This window comes from Haliotis rubra, unplaced genomic scaffold, assembly GCF_003918875.1.
Source record: "Haliotis rubra isolate DU_JTF1 unplaced genomic scaffold, ASM391887v1 Scf9, whole genome shotgun sequence".
Lineage (NCBI taxonomy): Eukaryota > Metazoa > Mollusca > Gastropoda > Lepetellida > Haliotidae > Haliotis > Haliotis rubra.
The window spans coordinates 616,043-639,156 of NW_025767634.1; the positions used below are offsets into that span (position 1 = coordinate 616,043).

At 39.9% G+C, this 23,114-nt stretch overlaps 2 protein-coding genes across 5 annotated transcripts; one reads left to right on the forward strand and one right to left on the reverse strand.

Moving 5' to 3' along the window:
• The first annotated feature begins 815 nt into the window (after positions 1 to 815).
• Positions 816 to 3,244, forward strand: LOC124263817 (oxidized purine nucleoside triphosphate hydrolase-like). The gene is given in 4 exon segments (XM_046698547.1): positions 816 to 921; positions 923 to 969; positions 2,147 to 2,292; positions 2,921 to 3,244. Coding segments are annotated over 4 exon segments (477 nt in total). The 5' UTR covers position 816; the 3' UTR covers positions 3,100 to 3,244.
• Positions 3,245 to 14,803: 11,559 nt separating this feature from the next.
• On the reverse strand, positions 14,804 to 22,154 carry LOC124263877 (E3 ubiquitin-protein ligase PDZRN3-like). 4 transcript variants are annotated; one of them, XM_046698604.1, is made up of 7 exons: positions 21,362 to 22,154; positions 19,820 to 20,282; positions 19,227 to 19,229; positions 17,168 to 18,999; positions 16,065 to 16,368; positions 15,623 to 15,625; positions 14,804 to 15,225 (listed from the first exon to the last, which is right to left on the reverse strand). In XM_046698604.1, exons 1-4 carry the CDS (start codon positions 21,769 to 21,771, stop codon positions 18,958 to 18,960), a joined length of 918 nt encoding a protein of 305 aa, XP_046554560.1. In that variant the 5' UTR covers positions 21,772 to 22,154; the 3' UTR covers positions 14,804 to 15,225; positions 15,623 to 15,625; positions 16,065 to 16,368; positions 17,168 to 18,957. The 4 variants fall into 4 exon arrangements, with proteins under 4 accessions (XP_046554560.1, XP_046554557.1, XP_046554559.1 ...); XM_046698601.1 differs by having other exon boundaries at positions 17,168 to 19,229; XM_046698603.1 differs by lacking the exons at positions 14,804 to 15,225; positions 15,623 to 15,625 and having other exon boundaries at positions 15,848 to 16,067; positions 16,363 to 16,368; positions 17,168 to 19,229.
• Positions 22,155 to 23,114: the final 960 nt, after the last annotated feature.

Consider the following 23,114-nt stretch of genomic DNA (forward strand, 5'->3'; position numbering starts at 1 on the left):
AACTGAAAGGATCGGGTGGCCAGGCTTGCTGACTTGCCATCACACCCCAACTGCATAGATCAATGCTCATGATGTCAATCACTGGATTGTGTGGTCCAGACTCGATTATTTACTGACTGCCATTGTATAGCTGGAATATTTCTGAGTGCATTGTTAAACAACAAACACCCATGGTGTGGTCAGAAACATTTCTTGTTGAATAAGGCGAGCAGTGCTGAATATGCATGGGTCCCTTCAGTGATTGTGTCCAAGCAATGCTTCAGAATAGTGAACATACTGTCCCTTTGAGCATACCTCACTGCATTGAAGCAGGGAAACAGTTCAGGAGTTGTGACCCTGATTCACATTGTTTAATTACCCGAGAAGATCCGGGGTAGAATAGGTCTTCAGCAACCCATGCTTGTCACAAAAGGCGACTATGCTTGTCGTAAGAGGCGACTAACGGGATCGGGTGGTCAGGCTCGCTGACTTGGTTGACACATGTCATCGGTCCCCAATTGTGCAGATCGATGCTCATGCTGTTGATCACTGGATTGTCTGGTCCAGACTCAATTATTTACAGACCGCCACCATATAGCTGGAATATTGCTGAGTGCGGCGTAAAACTAAACTCACTCACTCACTCACTCACATTGTTAAATTAGTTTGAAATGGATGTTTTTTCAGTACTGATTTCAAACAGTCATGAACTACATTCACTGATGTGAACATCACTACTTTCTATGCATCATTCTTATACAATAAAGTGGAACCAAAGTCCTCTTTGTAATTGACATTCAGTGATTGAGAATCGGCTCTCTGTTTCTACAGGTAGTCATGGTAGCCAACAAGCTCCTCACACTGGTGTTTGTGAGGAAGGAGGCTCAGATTCTACTGGGCTTGAAGAAGAGAGGATTTGGGGAAGGTCGCTGGAATGGTTTCGGGAGGAAAGGTTGAAAAGGGCGAAACTATACCTGAAGCTGCAAAAAGGTTATTATGAATCAATATTTAGGCATAGATTAAGTGAAATTGTTGCTATAGTCAGCAGTCTGCTAAATTGGATGGGATACTAATACAGTATCTTCGTGCCAATCATTTGTAAAATAATATTTTCAACAAAATAAATCAATGGTCTAGGTTTAACTAAACCAGGACTAGCACTAAACCTGCTTCGAGCTACGAACTTGTGGCCCCTGGGGTCCCTATTAGTGATACTGCTGAATATTGACAAAAGCTGTGTGAATGTAAAACCATACTTACTAACAATGCAGGGCTAACTAAACGGTAATATGGAAAGGTAGTTGAGGTAAACTAGCATTCAGACCAGGTCTAAATGTATTAATTATGTTTCATTGATTTTCCACTCCTGAATTTGTGAAAACCCATGTTTGAGCATGCTCTGTTGGCACTTTAAACCAGGTTTAAGGCTAAACCTGCTTTGAAATTACCAGACTTGGTTTAAATCAAGATTTAGACCTGGACTAGCTTAAACTACCTTAAAACCTGCTTCAAACTTACGGCCCCAGAAGTTTGCTTCACACATTGGAGAATCCAACATGGGCTTTGGGCATGAAGAAGGAACATGTTAACGACAAGGCTACTCACCTGCCTCGACCACTGCAACTTTTAAATAGTCAGTGCCTTTGTGTTGAAAATAGTGAAAGTGTAACCCTAGATATAACATATGATATATTGGACTTTATTTGTGGCATTGTGTATTCATAGCTATCAACCATAGGAGCCCTGCCAATTTACACAGAGGAGTACAGAAAGTATGGGATCAAGTCTTCATGTTGTCAGACAACCATTTTGTGGAAGCCAACGTGGCTGAGTGGGTTAGATTGCATACTTTGTGTGCTGGTGATACTTCACTCTGATAGTGTGGGTTCCAATCCCAGATGGGGCTAAACTGTAAAAAGTACAAGAAATCTGTACTAGAAAGTGTAAACATTTTTCTCATATTTTGGGGTGACCCTTCTCCGATTGCCAATGACCCAAATATTGGATACATGAATGATCATTTATGGTTAGAAAAGGTAGCTTATCTTCACATTTGGCTAGCCATTTGCAGGAACCAAAGGTTTCTTCTCAGTAATGTTTCTAGTTATTGTTGTGAGACACAATATGCTGAGGATGATGCTGATGATGCTCTGTATACATGCTTCAGAGAGCTGAAGGAAGAAAGTGGACTGACAGCTCACAAACTGGAGCAGATTGGTGTCCTCAAGTTTGAGTTTGTTGGCATGCCACAGTGGTTGGAGGTGCATGTGTTCCACACACGCGGTTATGAAGGAGAACCCACAGAGACTTCTGGTATGTCGACCAAAGCAACATTTGTTTCAGATATAGCTGACCTGTCTTGGAGCTTTTCTCATTGTCTGTTGTCAATGGCTATGCTCATCTTCTCTGCAACCAGGGACAGTTGGGTAGCCTAGCGGTGAAAGCTTTTGCTCATCGCACCCAAGACCTAGGTTCGATTCTACACATAAGTACAATGTGTGAAGCCCATTTATGGTGTCACCTTCTGGGATATTGCTAAAAGTGGCATAAAACTACACTCACTCACTCACGCAACTTACTCACTCAATCTCTGCAACCAGCTAATGGATGAAGTTGAAACTTGCTGTGCCATATTTAAAAACACTATTTGTGGACATTACACAGATATTTCTTTGTAGAGTGTAATCAAAGAGTTAGAATTGGTACTTATATGATCTTATTTGTGACATTTTCAACTTTGACCATATTCTCACATTTGCACATTGACCATGCTCTCAATTCTTTCAAGATTTCAATAATTTATATTATATTCCCTTTTCAATGTGACTGTCATGATTGAGGACCTTCGTGTATACAGGCAGGAGGAGTGTTGATGAGACATCAGTGACCTCAGGATGTATTGTATTTCGGTGTTAAGATTACAAAAACATTTTCTCCCCAGAAATGCGTCCCCAGTGGTACGATATCGACTCAATACCGTACGACATCATGTGGCCTGATGACAAGCTGTGGTTTCCCCTGATGTTAAAGGGAGCTAAGTTTAATGGCTACTACCTGTTTGAAGGAATGGACATTATACTGAAAGAAGACTTGAAAGAAGTGCAATCATTGGATGTCTGATGAATGGGGTTTTTTTTTATGTTAGTATACATGGACCGAAAATTTGTTATCAAGGATTTTTTATCCGAGATTGTATTCAGGATTTTAACACCATATTTTCTTATGATTTTAATGTCCATTGATGATGTAAAGGCATGTTTATGTTGTTATGTTTTTGTAGTTTTAATTCCCTGACAGTTGTGTACCCAATGATCTGGCATTTAGTCAAAGACACACGGTAATGAGTAAAACTCTGGTATCACTATCAGTAAGATAAGACATGCCGTCAAACACGGTTGTGATGAAGTGGAAGGGACCTACAAAAATACTTCAGGTTATCCAGAGTTCGACACAGAAAAGATGACTCGATAAGGAATAGGCTGGGACCAAGCTAAAAGCAAAGTTCAATACAACATAGACTGGCATCTAGGCATCTTGAAGTGGTTGAAAGGGCATCTTCCCAGCAAGCAGAAGAGCTTTGATTCAATCTATGCCACATCATGCCAAAAGAGATGGTTCTTGTTGTTATTAACTCAGCATAGATTAAACCAGAACTGATCAGCTCAGAGTCACTCACCAAACTCCGGGGTGTAATTATGTATAACCGCGGCATGGTATCTCAGTGGGCTAGTACTATGAAGTAGTTTTAGTGCAGACTGGTACATGCAAACACACAAACAGATGTGTGTTTTTGTATAGGAGTGATAATATCGAAGACAGTGTTAAATACAGTTTTACCTCATGTCGCCTTTGATATAACAGAGATGCCAACCCATACTATCGTATTCGTTACAAAAACAACACAAAATAAGCGACTACAATAGCAGTAAAAATATACAAATTTATAAAAAAATACATTAAATTATCAAATAGCATATGTACCATACACAATAAATTTCAACCACATTTTATTCAGTATCAAGCTATATGTGGATACTTACTACTGATGTAGGTGAGTACAATGTTAATAACAAGTTACTAGAATATCTATATATTTTTATTAACTATGAAAATTCTTTGGAAAAGTTAATACTATGTTTGGCAAAAATACTAATTTTTGCATCAGTTTTTGGCCAAAATACTTATTGGACTAAATCAGGGTTGGCATCTCTGGATATAAGGAAATTATGACATTGGAATCTGACTTGGTAGCTATCATGTCTCCATCAGCATAGGCAACACATTTCATTCACAAAAAAGTATCACACACTATTGTGAGAATTGTAAATTAGAAAAATACCATTGTATCCTCCTATTATCAAGGCCTTTCAAAAACCTGTTTGGCATAACCAAACCCCTTATATCTCCAAGATGTTTCGCCACTAAATAAAAGCAAAGTTTGGTACCTATGGCACACTGGCTCTTAAACCTGAATCAAAATAGAAAGGTTATCACGCTGATCTAACTGGAAGTTTGTGTTGATCTTAATGGTAAGAATCTTTTCGGCACCATCATCAGGATCATTATCATTCAACTTTGTCCATTTTTTTCTTTATACATCTATCGACAGCCCCACGGTGTTTTCGTAATAGGACCCATGAAGATCCGGGTTAGAATTGATCTGTACTGTACTGTACTAAGAACTTTGTTTGAGGATCAAATCCATATCAGAAACATCTATAGGAAGCAGCATGGAGATACACTTTCCTATCCCTACTGGTGTCAGAAACATCTATTGGAAGCAGCATGGAGACACACTTTCCTATCGCTACTGATGTCAGAAACATCTATAGGAAGCAGCATGGAGACACACTTTTCTATCCCTACTGGTGTCAGAAACATCTATAGGAAGCAGCATGGAGACACACTTTTCTATCCCTACTGGTGTCAGAAACATCTATAGGAAGCAGCATGGAGGCACACTTTCCTATCCCTACAGGTGTCAGAAACATCTATAGGAAGCAGCATGGAGACACACTTTCCTATTGCTACTGATGACAGAAACATCTTTAGGAAGCAGCATGGAGACACACTTTTCTATCCCTACTAGTGTCAGAAACATCTATAGGAAGCAGCATGGAGACACACTTTTCTATCCCTACTGGTGTCAGAAACATCTATAGGAAGCAGCATGGAGACACACATTCCTATCGCTACTGGTGTCGGAAACATCTATAGGAAGCAGCATGGAGACACACTTTCCTATCCCTACTGGTGTCAGAAACATCTATAGGAAGCAGCATGGAGACACACTTTCCTATCCCTACATGTGTCAGAAACATCTATAGGAAGAAGCATGGAGACACACTTTCCTATTGCTACTGATGTCAGAAACATCTTAAGGAAGCAGCATGGAGACACACTTTTCTATCCCTACTAGTGTCAGAAACATCTATAGGAAGCAGCATGGAGACACACTTTTCTATCCCTACTGGTGTCAGAAACATCTATAGGAAGCAGCATGGAGATACACTTTCCTATCGCTACTGGTGTCAGAAACATCTATAGGAAGCAGCATGGAGTTACACTTTCCTATCGCTACTGATGTCGGAAACATCTATAGGAAGCAACATTGAGATGCACTTTCCTATTGCTACTGGTGTCAGAAACATCTATTGGAAGCAACATGGAGATGCACTTTCCTATTGCTACTGGTGTCAGAAACATCTATAGGAAGCAACATGGAGATACACTGTCCTATCGCTACTGGTGTCGGAAACATCTTTAGGAAGCAGCATGGAGATACACTGTCCTATCGCTACTGGTGTCAGAAACATCTATAGGAAGCAACATTGAGATACACTGTCCTATCGCTACTGGTGTCAGAAACATCTATAGGAAGCAGCATGGAGATACACTTTCCTATCGCTACTGGTGTCAGAAACATCTATAGGAAGCAACATGGAGATACACTGTCCTATCGCTACTGGTGTTGGAAACATCTTTAGGAAGCAGCATGGAGATACACTTTCCTATCGCTACTGGTGTCAGAAACATCTATAGGAAGCAACATTGAGATACACTGTCCTATCGCTACTGGTGTCAGAAACATCTATAGGAAGCAGCATGGAGATACACTGTCCTATCGCTACTGGTGTCAGAAACATCTATAGGAAGCAGCGTGGAGATACACTGTCCTATCGCTACTGGTGTCAGAAACATCTATAGGAAGCAACATTGAGATACACTGTCCTGTCCCTACTGGCATAGTACAATATGATGGTGGGCATATTTGCCGAAGAATGTACATGAATTCACAGTGATCGTCCAAAAAGAATTTTTTTGGTCATTCCTAGTGGTTTGTAGGGACCAGAAAATGAAACATGAATACAATTCATTTCATTACGTAGTTTTTAGCATTATACGTAAGAACATTTAGTACATATTTCATGCTGCATCTTTTTTTTAATCCTTCAAATTCAGGCAGCATTATCAAAATCCAATGAAACAGTTTATTTTCTTATTGTTGCACCAGTCAGTCAAACCTGAAAAATAAATCTAAAATTAATGAAATATCTCTTTAATATTTCAAACCATCAGTTTTAAAGTAGCAGTGTTACTGGGCATGTCAAACAAATCACACTTTCTATCTTGGCCAATACAGTACAACAGGCAGTTGCAGAGCATTCACAATGAAGGATGATAGTTCTCGTATATGTGTCACCAGTGTTCAGGGTGCTTTGGTGATAGTACTCAAGACTTTCTGTTTAAAAGATTATTTATCTATTGGATTTATTGCAGAATTTGTAAACATTGATTTACACCTTATTGTAAGCTTCTAAGTAGTTCAGCTAGTGCCATGTTGCACACATTAAAATCCATGCCACAAATCGCTTATATTCCCACAGCAGATTAGGTATATTGTAGATTAATTTGATGTTGCACCCAAGACCTTGGCTGAAGAATCACACTTACTACTTTATGGATTGGCTGCTTGAATCCCAATGATGCTAAAGAAGAAACCGATTGTAACTGTGATTGTTTGATTTAATATTGTTCCTATGGTTCAAAATTCTAAGAATGCTACCTCTGTCACCTATCCATGATAAGTTGTGTGGATCATAGTGTCCTGTAATGGAGGCAGTAGTCTTAGGAATTATTGGACAATGGTTATTTTTAATAAACATTTCAATATACTACCTTTCATATGTCATTGCCTGAAAATAACAGAGGGATAGCTGACTTTTGTTTGTGGATATCTGAACATTTCATCTTAAACCAGGAATGTGTTTTGGAGATGGTTGATTGGTCAATACAAAATGACAATTTCAACCAACCAAACTGAATGAGGTCACTTTGTGTAATGTAATGACGTGTAACAGAAGGTAACGTCATCTGTTGGAGACAAATAAGCCGCCTTACACTATATATTGCAAGATGTGCCTTGTACCTTCAAGTTATTAAGAATGAGAATGGGTGATATAACAATTAACCCACTTTGTAATCGTGAAAAAATATTGGGAGTACGTAGAGTTGGATGTTTTCTTTCCTTTGTTGTTTTTCGAATTTTTGTTGAGGCCTTGTCATTTTCTTCCGCGTTAAGGGCTTTGGGGTAGCCTAGTTCGTCACGCCGAAGGTCCGGGTTCGATTCCCCACATGGATATAATGTGTGAAGCCTATTTCTGGTGTCCTCCGTCGTGAAATTGCTGAAATATTTATAACAGCGGTGTAAATTCCAACTAACTCGCTCATTCTCCTGCTTTAGCTACTAGTAACCATGGTAATCGTAGTGTAAACGCAAGGTTGTTGTACATGTCCCATGGTTTTCGCCACTCTCAGCAACATTCCAGCTTAATATTAGGATAATAGTCTGGTAGGATGGGTACAGCATTCAAGTCCCGTGGAGGTTTTGTGATGAAAGCAAGACATTGTGTTTTTTGTATTCATCAGACATGCTAGTTAAATAACAAGTTTGGTTCCAAGTTGAAATATGGTGCAAATAGTACTTTTGAGCACTGTACAAAGTGGTTGTGGAAAAGGTTGCTAAAAGGTCAGAAGGTCATAATGGGAGAGTTGAATATTTAAAGTTTGAGGTTCTTAAGTTTTATCCAAGTGTGTTTCTCTATTTCATGAAATATTTTATTAAAAGAAAACCCCAAAATATATTTTTTTAAATTAAAAAAATATATATAATGAACACTCCATCTCTCAAAATGACAGCTAGCAGACGAATTTAAGCAGATGTACGTTTTGTGCATTTTGTAAGTATATGATTGCTTCATTTCATCAACTCATGTAAATCAAGTTATTAAAGAACAGTTATGTATGAAACAAAAAAGAGATGTTTATTTTTGTTTGGTGAGACTGTCAGTAAGGGAGCAGTCCTTATTTCAAAATGTAGTGTGTCAATATCAGATTATGATTATATCAATTTCTTATTATTACGCTGGAAGTTTTTCATCTAAAAGCAGAGTTCTTTGAAAATAGATAAGAATATAATGAAATGATGGGGAGAAAACACTATTTTCTGCTTCACACTCTCTCAATTAAATCCCTTGAAATAATGTTCAAGTCATCAGAGCGAATAACTTTCTAAAATGGTAATAATCTTTGAAAAAAAAAGATATACAAATAAATGTGGGGAGAAAAATTTTATCAGCAGGATAGGAGAAGACACGGTGTCCATAGTTAGCCTGTTTGACTTTGGGGAATAACAAGAAGGTGTTGATTCCCTGATCTGAGAGATCTAGATGGTGCATAAGCCTGAAGAAGATCTGAGAGTTAGACTGGAGCCGTGTTAGTCATGCACTGGTATGCGAGACAGAATAGTTTGAAGGAGATTCTTTGTTTCACGGGCAGCCAATGAAGGTCCTTTAGAGTTGGTGTGATGTGCTTTTTTCTGGTGATCTGGGAGGTAATGCGAGCAGCTAAATTCTGTATGCATTGGAGTTGGTCAGTGACACAAGATGGAGATCCGGCCAAAAGGCTGTTACAGTAGTCCATACGAGATGTGACTAGGCTGAGGCAGAGAGTTTTTGAGGCGTCTTTGGTAAGAACGGTCTGGCCTTTGATATTGTGGAGATGGGAGTAGCAAGTTTTACTAACATACTTGACGTGTACTGTCTTACTTAGATCTTGATCGATGACAACATCCAGATCGTTGACAGTGGAAGAAAGAAGAATAGTTGCTCCACAGACACACACACTAGTAATGTCACACTGCTTGCGTTTTCCAGCCTGTCCCAAAAGAATGGACTCTCTTAATTTAATTTCATGGCATTTGATGACATCCATGAATATCTTCTGATGTCTGACAGAGAGACGCTCTATAGCTGACTCTGTGTTTGGTTGAAATAACTTCCACAGCTGCGTGTCATCTACGTAAAAGTGGTCAAGATTAAGGTTTGCTACAACAGAGCCAAGTGGAACAGAGGGTGACGAGGATCGGACCAAGCACGGATCCTTGAGGGACTCCGCACTCAAGCCTAGATGCGGTTGACACAGACTCACCAACAACAACGGTTTGAGTCCTGTCCTGTAGATAAGATGTCAGCCAGGATAAAGCTGAATCCAAGTTCTGTATCAAGTCTTTTGAGGAGTCTCTGGTGATCAGTCGTGTCAAAGGCACTGCTTAGGCCAAGTAATGTGAGCAGGGCCACTTGTCCTGTGTCAATACCACATCGTAGGTCATTCGGGATCTTCAGCAGGGCCGTCTCTGTGCTGTGGTGTGCTCTGTAGGCTGATAGGAACACCTCATAGAGGTTATGCCAGGAAAGGTGGCCCATGAGACGACTGGAGACTGCACGTTCAATGAGTTTGGATATAAATGCTAAGTTTGAAACAGGCCTGTAGTTTTTTGGATCCTCCTAATCAAGGCTTGATTTCTTCAGATGTGGGCTAACTAGAGCTGATTTGAGTACACTTGGGACATAACCAGATGAAGTAGAAGAGTTAATAATCAGCACTAATGTTGGTAAATATCAGTGAAACTATCGAAATCTTGTCATGAATGTTCTTGGATCTTTTTGTAGAAATAAATGTCTGTGCTATTACTTCATTGTCATCAGATGTCGGAAGTGTCGATTCAAAGTGCTTACTCAAGATACTGAACAAAAGTTTGAACAGCAACTTTGGACTTGACTCGTTGGCTTCAATCTTAGAATTGAGATGTTGATTTGTCTGATGACCGTTGTTGAGTAGTTTTGGGCTGAAATATACATTTGGAGATGAATCTCCAGGAAATATTGTTTTCCATCTGCGTTCTGCTTTCCTCTTCTTTTTTCGCTTGTCGAACTTCAGGTGTGAAGTCCCAAGCAGATGTTTTAGTGACTGGTATGACTCTGTCCTTCACTGGTACATGTTTGTCTATATAGCAGCTCAGATAGAGCTCTATTGTATTGCAGAACGAGACTCTCAGCATCAGATGGTGGCTCAAGTATAAGGTCTGAGTTTAGCAAATTGTCTTTAAAAGTATCCATATCCAGGGAGCGCATGTTCCTACAGCGAGTAATCTTCACATTTGGACTGGGTATTGAAAGGTCCAAGCCTACAAATATATGGAAATGGTCAGAGAGCTGTAGATTCTATACAGGTACACAACTGACACACGCGTCTGAATCACGGGTAACTATCCAGTCCACAGTGTGTCCACCTCTGTGGCTTGCCTCTGACACGAGTTGTACACAGTTGTGGACTTCATGAAGATTAATTATTCGTTAAGTGTCATGGTTATCCTTGTTGTCAAAATGGAAATTGAAGTCGCCTACGATGATAATAGCTACTTCGTCAACTTATCCAGTCTGTGCCGAGACGGTGCCCTAGCAGTAATTGCTGCCAATGGTGGCCTTACAAAGAACTGACTTTGACGCCATCTTGTGGACTCAAGAGAACAGAAACACAACAGTAAAGGCTTTGTCTATAGACGTTTGAATATTCACCTTTTACCATTGGGATTACATGAAATAATAGCTCTTAAACTAATGCAAGAAATTATTCTAAAAAATGGCTTGTGCGTTTCTTTATTTTGAAGAGTATATTTCTGGGTCGCAGTTTCATGTAAAGACTTCTTCTATAGTTGATAAACATGGTAAAAAGTATATTCCTTTTTTATATTGTACTAGTTCTATACAAAATATATGCCTAGTGAAGAAATTGGGGTTTTACTCATCATTATAACTTTTAGAGCTAAAAATGACTCTTTAATGTAAATTTAAGACTAAAATCAAACTAAAACGATCTGGTGACTTACAGCATATGAGAAATATATTCCGTAACCAAATATGCATGGTATTTGATATTAAAACCATTGTTTTGTTCCGAGTTTTTGCAACTTTTTCAGTTCCCGGTTAAATTTTGGCGGCCATCTTGGATTTTGAGCTAAAAATAGCTTTGCATCAATATTCAGATCGGAACCAAACATTTTTTTAAACTCCTTTAACATATAAACACAAAAGGATATATGATTTGCTTTCATCAAAAAACTTTCACGGAATCCCATAAGCTCCTTGACTAACGTCACCACGGCCTGTGTGCTGGCCAGGCAAACAATGACTGAAAACATGTGCAAATATCCCCCCTGTAACACACGTACCATAACACACAATCAGCACGATCACATTAAGATCATCTAACCCATTTTCCGCCGTGATATTGCTGGAATATTGCTAGAAACGGCGTAAAACTAAACTCCCTCACTCACTCAGTCCCACGCACAATGTGCCATTCCATTCTGATGAAAGTGGCCATGATGATGAACCCCGTGTCATGACTATGTGGCGTTCAGTCTAGGGTGGGTTAGGAACTCGCCCCTGTGATTCCCAACAACCAGTGTCATATCGGCTGTCCTCACCCCCACTGAATGGCAAAGCGTTCCCGTTTCCAGGCTTTCATTTTTTGTCTCCCTTTGTAAAACCTTAAACGATGACATTCGCGACCAACTCGTGTTATTCCGGGACAAGCCGAATAGCGGATTTAAAGTGGTTTACGGGGCGAGTGTTGATTGATTATGATTGTACACATACTGCTTGAAGCGTTAATAAAATAAGCAGCTACTAAAAGGAATTTCAGATTGTTTATATGCAGATATGTCTGCTCGTCGAGCAAAAGCCTAGCTTGAACTGATCCCGCAGGATTTCACTCGCATTTGAATGTTGACGTCAACAGAGATCGAAAGGTTGCAGGGTAAATGAGTGGCATTTCACATAGTTAATAGATTCGACTGAGGAATGTACGTACGGGATTTCATACTGGTAGCACACAATTTGCATTAAACACTAAGCCTTTGTTGTATAACGCCGCGCACGTATCCTGACATGCGTCGGCGGACTACAGACAAACCAGACAATCAAGTAATCGACCACAATTACAGAGACAGAATACAACCACTAAAACCGATATGTCAATCATTCATTACGTCTACTGTGTACACATGCAGAGATTCTGCTGCTAACAAGTAACGAGACAGAAGCATTGTTATACAGGGATTTTAAAAATACAGACCCACAGGAACATATCGTACATGTATCCACTGAGAATTTAACCACGTGAAAGTTTTATGGTTGTCATGGTTTTAGATATAGAGTCGACTGTTGCGGAGCGGAAGGATGTGTTAACTCAACCATGATACCAGATGCCGTCTAGAGGCTCACTCCACCATGGGCAACGTGGGACACCGTTGATATATAACCTTGATACTGGCAAAACAGCCTGCAAACATTGTGATACTATGCCATTCTTGTTATCTGATATTGTACTATGGGCCTGTGGTCTCTTCAGTACTGAAATAAATGATATTTGAGATACTGGACAACTCTGGAATCAGGGTTTGTCATGACATCACTGGAAGCTGATATTGGTTTTAATATAATACCCATCAAAAGTTTAGACTCACTTCGTGTAAATGTTGCCACTTACTTCAGTCAACTGTTCTGAACTAGATTTTGCAAAATATTCCATTTTTAAAGGTACTATTTACACATGAACTGAAGTATTGTAAAACAAATTCGTAACGTTAAAGACTATTATCATGAGTTCAGAGTGAAAATTGGCGAATTCTTAACAAAATTTTACACCAAAACGCAGCTGTTCACATGCAAGATATTTACACATGCTTTTCAGCAATTTGATGCGTGATCCTCGTACAATTCATCTGCATAAAGTTTGCAGTTGGTTGCCCCAAAGTTAGTGGAGAAATTCATCTTCGATGTAACCATACACACACAAACACACACACACACACACACACACACAATGATGGGTAGTATATGAACAGGGCACAGTTCGTCATGGTCTTCCCGGAGGCCTTTCACCGTAAGGTTGATAAAAGTTGTCCACATGTCAGATAGTTGGTTTTAACTTGGTAATGCACGTGGTGAACGTGGATGATTGTTCCTTTTCCATCCGTGCAGGTTTATAAACTGCGCAGTGAGGATAAAGAATTGTTCCCTCACTTTCCTCTGGCGTTGTGTTACGTTCCCCCAATTACTGTGTTTCTACTTTCATGACACTCCTTCACACAGAATCAAAGTATTTGGATCTGCTGTAGGTGTGGCCCTACGTTGGGTATTCACTTTTTCAGAATTTGGGGGCTGCGTGCTTCCCGTGACCCTTCTTGTCACAGTGGTAGTATACTGGAGACATATTTTATAGCTGCACTCTGCTTCGTCTGTAAATGCCTCCTACCTTGAGAGTGAAGTCACGATTTGGAACGAACATCAGCTTCTTCAGCTTCTACGAATTTTGAAACCTTCTCAAGAGTAAAGTCTTGTTTTTGGTCACTAAGGTCTAATTTGATCACTTAGATCACGTGCAAGCACATCCCACGTCATGACAGCTTGGGCATGGGGTGTGAAATGTGTAGGCATACGCTTGACACAAATCCCAGTACGAAAGAAATGAACTGTACAAAGCAACACTTGCCACGGTGCTCACCTCTCTTACAGCAAGGACTCGCATGGCTTCCATTACTGCCTCAGGTCAGCCTTCCATGGTCCTCCCGCGGAACTAGGTAGATCTCTTCGTAATTCTCATTATCAAATTAATGTATGGACGAGGGGCACCTTCATGATGTCTTATCAATTAAAGCATCTTATTGAATTCAGTGCCTGGAAGGGTTAAGACCTGTGCACTCTCCTCGTCAGTGGATGTACCTCAAGTATTCAGCGCATGGCGAATGTACACCTATGTATTCAGCAAGCTAATCCACGTATTTCATTGAATTCAGTACCGAAATGAACATATTCAGCTTAGCAAATAATGTATCCCATTTAATTTAATGTAGAGGTGACTTTTATCTGTTAATCTTTAGTGTTTTATTGAAACACATCAATAATTGCGTGGATGAAAGAGTATATCCGCCCTGTGTTTCTGAATTCGAACGCATCAGGATTTGTGCGATGAAGAAATTCTTTCTGTCCAAACCTAGCTTTCTCCATCTCTCCCATTCAGATGGGTCTGCATCCTTAAATGGATGTACAGATACATTTCAAGACGGGGACATCTTCCTCAATCTCCCGGTTCCGATGGATGTATCTAATGTGAATATCGAGACAACGGTGCTCGACTGTATTTAAAGAAATGAAAATCTATCTCCATCTCCAGTTTGCGATTGTGTCAAACCAATCAACTGATTGAATTGTATCTAACATGCATTATGCCCGTATATAACGTGAAAACTACACATATATGTTGGCCTGAAAAACTTTTCCAATATTCACAATTCATTCAGGCCAATGACAATAGTCTTGAGATTAGAGTAAACTTCATTTTAAGAAAGTATCATGTCCGAGTAACTAAATAATCCATTTGGTACTCCATATATAACAAAATGCAATAAAAAACAAATTGCAATTGTTTAATATGTTTAATGAAGATTAATGTCTTCCAGTGAAGTACATGTTTTAATTAACATACGTAATTAAGTTCAGTAATTAAGACTGAACTTCGTATGTAATATCAAATAAATGATAAAAAATATTCTCCAATCATTTGATAAAATCCTTTTTTCAGTTGAACTTTGATGTTCCAGCATATCCAACACCTTGTGTGTAAAGCGCGTTCTGATTGTGAAAAGCATGTCACTTGTCCAGATTATCCCCTGGCTATTATGCAGAATACCATTGTGGGACCACGTCAGCGTGGACACGAATATTGACCTCAATCAGCACCACAGTCTCATGCTGCCAATACGTTGTCATGACCATTGTCCGGAATGTGTTGTCCAGTCTTACACCCGTGTTGGTAGTCCATCCTTCCACACTTGTAACATGTCTGCAATGGCAATAAAGCGTGTGTCAAGTGCATGTATAACACTAACGTGGATAGGTGACCCAGTCGTCGGGGGCGCCGGAAGTTGCAGAGTTGCGTCCCTTTGGTATGCAACTATGACTTTGGGTTCGAACCCCAGCCCGGAACGAGTATGTTCCCAGCTTTGTTAGCACCATACCCGTAGTCATGGGTTTCACCAAAGTGGTAAACGTCAGAAACCATGGAAACCCGCATACGCTGCCGTTATGCTAAAACTGGAATACTGTTCATATCGGCGTTTAACCCAACTCACTCACTCATTCACTCACTCAAGACGTACAGTCTTATGTCATGCACCCAGCCCCACAATATATCCATACTGCGTTATCACAATTTTATAGAATATAGAAAATACGCTTACCCCCTTTATTGGCCGCAGGTGATCGAGATCATGAAAATAAATTGAGACTTGCGATCATTCTTTTAGCCATTTGTTAAAAAATAAAGAAACAGGGCCCCGTTCCTCAAAGCGATCGTAGCGCTAAGATGATCGTAACTTCCATACTTTAACATAGCCTTAGGAGTGTCGCAGCGCTAAGATGATCGTAACTCCAATACTTTAACATAGACTTACGACTGTCGTAGCGCTAAGATGATCGTAACTCCCATACTTTAACATAGCCTTAGGACTGTCGCAGCGCTACGATCGCTATGAGGAACGGGGCCCAGGTTCTTACTTATGAATGCAGTTACATGCAAATCATACAAACATGGGAAATAATGTCGTATTGAGGAATCGTACAACGTTATGAATTTATGGATTAATATCTACTTTTTCATTGTAATAATCAAGCCATACTTACACCCTGTCGAACACGGTTGTAGGAGAAATATGAAATATAAAAAGGTATCGTGTTATCAATAGTAATAAAAAATGTCATTTCGAAATGAAGGAACCGACCATTCACGCCCGGTAATGGGTAACATGACCCCCAAATGTAACTTATACCTTTCCCATTAAATGTCTGGGTGAAGCGCATAGTTAGACATGTAAAAATATATATAGGTGAAAAGAATGGTAAAAACAGAATTGTTTTAAAGTGAAATGCACAAAAGTTGCTCAAATTACTCACACTACATAAGAAGAGAAGACATACTTACAAAAAGCTATCAAGATCGATCAATATGAAAAAGAAACAAAAAACGCATCTTATTCACGGTGTGGTGAAACTGAGTATATAGTCTTGTTGTGCAAGTGCATCTGTGCCTACAAGTCCGGACAAATGCCAGGTTTTACAGTGCTGGCCCTCTGAGATCTGTGTTTTGTTTGTTTGTTGTTTAACGCCGCACTCAGCAACATTACAGCTATATGGCGGCGGTCTGTAAATAATCGAGTCTGGACCAGACAATCCAGTGATCAACAGCATGAACATCTATCTACGCAGTTGGGATTCGATTACATGTGTCGACCAAGTCAGCGAGTCTGACCACCCGATCCCGTCAGTCGCCTCTTACGACAAGTATGGGTTACTGAAGCCCAATTCTAACCCGGACCATCACGGGTATCATTTGTGAATACCCAGCTCAGACACTGTATATTCTGAACCGTTCTTGTTTTATCCCCTTAAACTCCAGGCGCCAAGCAACGTCGCCCTATGTATTATCTTAAGGGTATCTTGGTGTGACGCGACCGGGGATCGAACCCTCCTGGCAGCCGCTATATCTGCTAGACCACGGAGGAGGTCGATTGGGATGTCAGCTGAGAATTACATGAATGCGTCACATTTGTCAAACACATGTCAAAATTTCAATACATTCAATCTTAATTGATTACAACATTTAGACTTTTAACATGGATGTTGTATGGATTTTTTTTAACTCTTATCTCGTTTTCACACGGCATATGTCTTGTAACGTTTTGGTTGAAATTGGCCAGTTTATTCATGCACGAAATATTAATACTTACATCAATCTGCCCCATCCATATGAAAAAAAGGAAAAGAAATTCTACATATGATTCTGGATGTGGTGTTAACATATAGATTAATTGTAAATATATACACATTAAATATGTATGCATTATATCATACACGCATGAAATACGTGTATATACTATTTTCTAAATATCTGTTTGCATGTACAGCGAAATAGAAAAGCGTAAAAAAAAGAAATTATCTGCCAAAAATTGAAATTTTCTCATAGTCACTTATTGAATGTGTTATTATTGAGCCCATTATCTCTTGGTATTAATCCTATTATGTAAATATGAATATTTTGTATAACTTCAACGTATATAAAAATGTCCGCTTTCACTTGAAAACAGTCCAAACATTATAAATTACATATATGTGACATTCCCCACCACGCAATGAATGCGCCATTCACCACTACATCGTAGTCGATAATCTCCAGGGTATACGTTCCGATAAATCTCCACTATATAGTAGACTCGATGCTTCTACGGCTGGGCCTGATAATTGCATGACCTTCCTTTTCTGGCTTTTTATCCAATCAGGATACTGCTAGTGGAGATTTATCGGAACGTGTACCCTGGAGATATTGGAGGATGCACTACGTATAAGTACGTAACATTCAGCTGTGCAATATAGCCTGTAATAGTGAATTAAGCATTTACACATTTGCGGTATTGTGGTCTATAGACATAGTCACCATGGCAACTGCTGTTAAGGAAAGTATATTCTCAACATCGCAATGGACACAGCATGTATTTTTAATAAATGGTGTGACAGATTGAAAATGCAATTATAATTAGTTGTTTATGAAATATTCTATTGTATCTATCATTCCAGGTTGGTGGAATATTATTATAAATATATCACCCTGCGATTACCATCCTATATCACAGAATGCAATGTTAGAAAATATTCATGCAAATACATCACAATTAGTATTACCATATGGAATATATACAAAACATACACAGCAGTATTAGGATGTGTTAACTTCAAACTCGGTGCAAACACGATGAAAATGGCATAGTCAGAGAAACCCATTGCGCTGTGAAAATGTATGCCTCTTTCATATATGATGTTTTCGCCACTTTACCTTGTCATGACTCCGGTATGTTTGGAGAAAAGTTTACCAACAACTGATTAGTATTTACGCAGGTTTGGCAATCAGACACAAGTGGACGCGAAACAGAAAGCGTGTTTTTTTGTGTTACTGTACCCGAGTGGAGAATAGAACCCGGATGTTCGAAGAGATAAAGAAACGCTTTAACCACAAGGCTATCCCGAAATATACAACATATTCTCAAATATGTAGACATTACTGATACTGACCCGACGCGTGCATGCCAGATGCCATGTATATATGTCAGTGCCTTTCGTGTAGATGCAGCAGTGAGCACAACCAATAACAGTGAAGGCTTTTGGTGCATATGGTGCAAAGGAGGTGTTCGAGAACAACATAGACCATATCTTCAACATATGTTTTATACTACCATACTACATGTCTTATACTACCCACTACATGTATATGTATATAGTTCGTATCAGTATTCCACCCGGCAAGATATATACAGTTATTGCACTGGGCGTCAACCCATATAAAATCACCCTCCATCCCCATTAAACCCGGTGTTAACTGTGTTGAAAGAAAACCCGTATCATACAAAAAGCTAACCCGATGCTTAGTTTGCCAAATGCTAATTTAACCATTCATGTGTCAAGATTTACAAGCTTAGAAAAACCTATGCCACCTCAAAAATCTCCTTTGACAGGGGTGCATATTGTATCACACAAGAAACACACACATATATACACATATACTTACAATCTGCGGACGTCATGGAAAAACAAAAGATTATTACTTGGAGAAAAGTTGTTGGGTTTTTATAAAAAAAAGAATACAGAAAATGTTATCCCTGGGTCTATAGAAGTAGAATTTAAAGCGAAAATGAATATTTCTCGGTTCTTTAGTGGAAAAGCAAATATTCTGTATATTAAGTGGAAATGTTATTTAGTCATGTTAATAATTATTGTAAGTAGAAAGTGTATACTTACTGGCTGTTGGAGGTATATGTAAGAAACAGACAGAATTTGAATAGGTGTGTGAGAGGCGGTATCGTTCAACATTGCATCGGACGTGAAGGTAACTTATTTGCCGAATAAACTAATGAGTACTCAAATCTATTGTCCATTATTTAAAAAAAATATAATATCAGAAATGTTATCATGGTGCAAAGTTTCATTAATGCTTTATGGACTTTTCAGTGTCAGATGTTTATCTCGTTTGACCACAATGATACAAGCAATGGCTCACCCGTACAGAAAATATGTGCAAAGAAGTTACTTGATTAATATTTTCAAGCATAAAAATAGCATTGATATTTCGGAAAATGGGTATACCAAAATCCATTGCCAAGACATACTAGTTCAAGAAAAGCGATGAATTGATGAAACATTAACAAAATTGACGAATTTATATTCCCATCCAAAAGTTTTTACTAGGACTTGTAAAGACATTGGCGATTGACGTCAAGTTTTGACTCAATAATATAGACAGACCAACTTTTATGAATCTTCTTTGACACTCTAATTGTATAAGCCATCACATGAATCAGTCAGTTGACGGAGGCTGATATTAAGACTCTCACCCCTGCGTGGTAGGAACATGCCAGGCTGTGATTGCCCGTCTCTCTGAATGGTTTCTTGCAGTTCTTACAAGTGAAGACACTCTGCCCTGTATGTGGCGGCCGTGGAGATTTGCCAGCACTTAGAACTAGAGACTGGTCCCCTGCAACTGAGTTCTTTGACCGGGGGGAGGACGCGGAAAGCGTGTCGTCACTGGCGTCGTCGTTGTGTTTAGAGCGCACACTGTCCAGGTAGTTTTGTTGCTTGGATCTGAAATGGCTCATTACCGCGTGTCGTTGATGTCTTTCAAGCTGGAAATGTTGACGCTTAACGTAGTCTCGGTGACGTCTTACCTCCATGTTGGTTGACTTCACTGCGCGCGCAACCTGTTGTCTCAGCTTCTTCTCCAGACATCGAGTCTTGCTTTGGTGAGTGAAGAGGTCACAGTACTGAACTCGGAACCCACAAGCCTCACACTCCACAAATCTGCAAGGGAGTGAAACTGTGGTTTAGTGAGTGAGTGAGTATGGTTTTACGCCGCTTTTAGCAATATTCCAGCAATATCACCAGAAATGGGCTTCACACATTGTACCCATATGGGGAATCGTACCCATGTGGGTCTTCGGCGTGACGAACGCTTTAACCGCTAGGCTACCCAATCGCCCCGAAACTGTGGTTTAAATATGTTAACTGAACTGAATAATTTAATATCATAGTTTGGTTTTTGTGTTAACCCCATGATACTCTTGCAAATTGATCGACGTTCAATTAAACCCGGTGAGAAAGTGTGGATGGTTAAATAGTGGAAAGACTGGGTTGTACGCCGCTTCTCTAACTGCACCAGAATTCTAATGTCAGTGGGGTCGGATCCTGTCCATGATCCTTGACAAATTAACATCCATGATCGATGGTTTCATCACAGTTGTTGACGTCTACACTTCGATCATTTCACTCACATTCACCTGACAGGCGACAGAATAACCGAATAACTGCTGAAAGCAACGTTAAACCTACCCCACAGACTCACACACACACGCATATACTTACTCACGCACACATGACTCACTCATTCACACACTCTAACTCACTCATTCACTCACACGGTCACATGGACACGAGAATGTTCCGGCGTTAATTCGTGAAAACAACGTTTCATAATGTGGACTTTCATACGATTACCCATATGGTGAAACATAACCAGTGTCATATATATCATATGTGCACATGTGCACATATCACTTTTGCCTAGCAACCATTGTTTCTGTATTTCGACGTCTGTAACGTCATCAAACAATTGAACATGACGTCAATGAAGAGGACCGTCACACTTGCTTACGTGTTTTACTGCACGAATGTACATGAATAAAAAGGATAATAAAGAAATTATTACACTCGAGCAAGTGTGTCATATGACTTATACGAAACTCGTGCAAAATTATGTATTGCCGTCACTCTCGCTCTCCCCGTGCAATACAAAATTTCACACTTGTTTCGTATATGCCATAGACACACTTGCTGGTGTAATAATCTCTATATATCTGATGCAAAAAGACTCAACCACGTACCTGTGATAACACTCCTCAGCATGAATCCTCGCCTCACACCTCTTCACTGTCTTACAACATCCAACATCTTTGTTAGGACAAGAAACGGGAGCGTTGGGACATGTATAAGTCACGTGGTCAGGAAGATCTGCTAGCTCGCATACAATGCCACACCCATGGTTACACTTGATTCTCAATCCCAACAGCTTGAGTTTCAGCTCCACCGATACCTCCGAGGACTCTGCGTGGAGTTTGGTCGAGCATTCCGGGCAGTATTGAGACTTCCTGGACTTGCTGCTCTTCCCGATACACGACTGACAGAAGATGTGATGACAGGAGTTGGACACTGGGTTCACGAACACTTGGCTGCAGATGCTGCAGATGAGGGCGGGGTCTATTGCGCCCACAAATAAAGTCAGATCGAGACCCATTACTCTGTCCAGGTGTCTCAGGGTGTCTCAGGTGACCCAGGTGTCGTAGGTGTGATTAATCTCACTCTCAGTCCGAGAGTTGAGTGTAATGTCAGATGGTACAAGTACTACAAATGCCGACTCCGAACCATTCTGTTTCTTTCTGCACATGAAGCGAAGAGCCCGACTCACGCAGGTTATATCACAGTATCACACAGGATTTGCATGATTTGCAAAAAGAACATCTCTGAAAATATACCAATATGTATTAATGTGTCACAGACTGATATAATTGATTGGGTCTGATTGATACTGACTTATACAAGAGTATACCCGATGATAGTCTCGGGTTGATATGTGGGTCTCAAGCTGATATGTTTGAAGTCGGCAATATTCCAGCTACATATATGGAGGTGGTCGGTAAATAATCGAGTCTGGACCAAACGATCCACTGATCAACAGTATGAGCATTGGGATACGATGACATGTGTCAACCAAGTCAGCGAGCCTGACCACCGGATCCTGTTAGTCGCCTCTTACGACAAGCACGAGCTGCTGAAGACCAATTCTAACCCGGATCTTCACTGGTATCAAGCAGATATGGGTCTCTGGGAGACTGATATTGCAGTCTTGGTTGATAAGGGAATATTCTGTTAATTCGAAAGTCTCGACAGACACCGAGTCTGAAATTGGACCTTCTGGCAGATATGGCAGCCCAGGGCTCATACAGCGTTCGAAATACCTGCCTGCCCGACCGCCAGGGACGGGTTATTTTCAACACGGACTGACAGATTCTCAAATTCACCTGCCCAACGGTCGGGTTGAAATTTAGACATGTATATGAAGATATTCATCATATTTCAGAATAATAAATCATTATTAATTCACTCGTAAAAATAAGTAAATTAGTATTTTTTGTGGGCAGGTAAGTTTTGGTCAGGGCTGGCAAGTTTTACATCTAACCAGCCCTGTGGTCTGGCTGAAATGTTTGGGAGTTTAATACCCTGGCTCATACTGGAATCGTGCTGAAAGTGGAATTTCGGATTGGTATACATATTTGAGTCTCGGGTTCTTATGTGTTCCCCTGACATATATGGGAACTTATTCCGGTTATGGGAGTCTCGGACTGATCTAGAATATCGGATCCATGTGGGATGTAAGTCATTTGTATGATATGGAAATGTCACATAGTTACCTCTAAACATAGTGACCTGGTTTGCATTACTTTCAACAGACCCAATCTTGACTCGCCAGTCAAGGGATAAAGGCGTTTGTAGATTAAACCGTTTTGGGCAATGAGTGTACTATCGCTTCTTAAATGACAATCAGCAAGATAAGCAGCATGAATAGCTTAGTTGCAATAT

Excerpts from the sequence above, each read along its gene's own strand:
- LOC124263877 (XM_046698601.1), bottom strand. The coding sequence starts at position 21,771 with ATGGGTCTCGATCTGACTTTATTTGTGGGCGCAATAGACCCCGCCCTC. Across the intron at positions 20,283-21,361 it reads GCTGAGGAGTGTTATCACAG|ATTTGTGGAGTGTGAGGCTT; the intron begins GTACGTGGTTGA and ends ACTCCCTTGCAG. Across the intron at positions 19,230-19,819 it reads CATGTTCCTACCACGCAGGG|CCAGTAAGTATACACTTTCT; the intron begins GTGAGAGTCTTA and ends TACCTCCAACAG.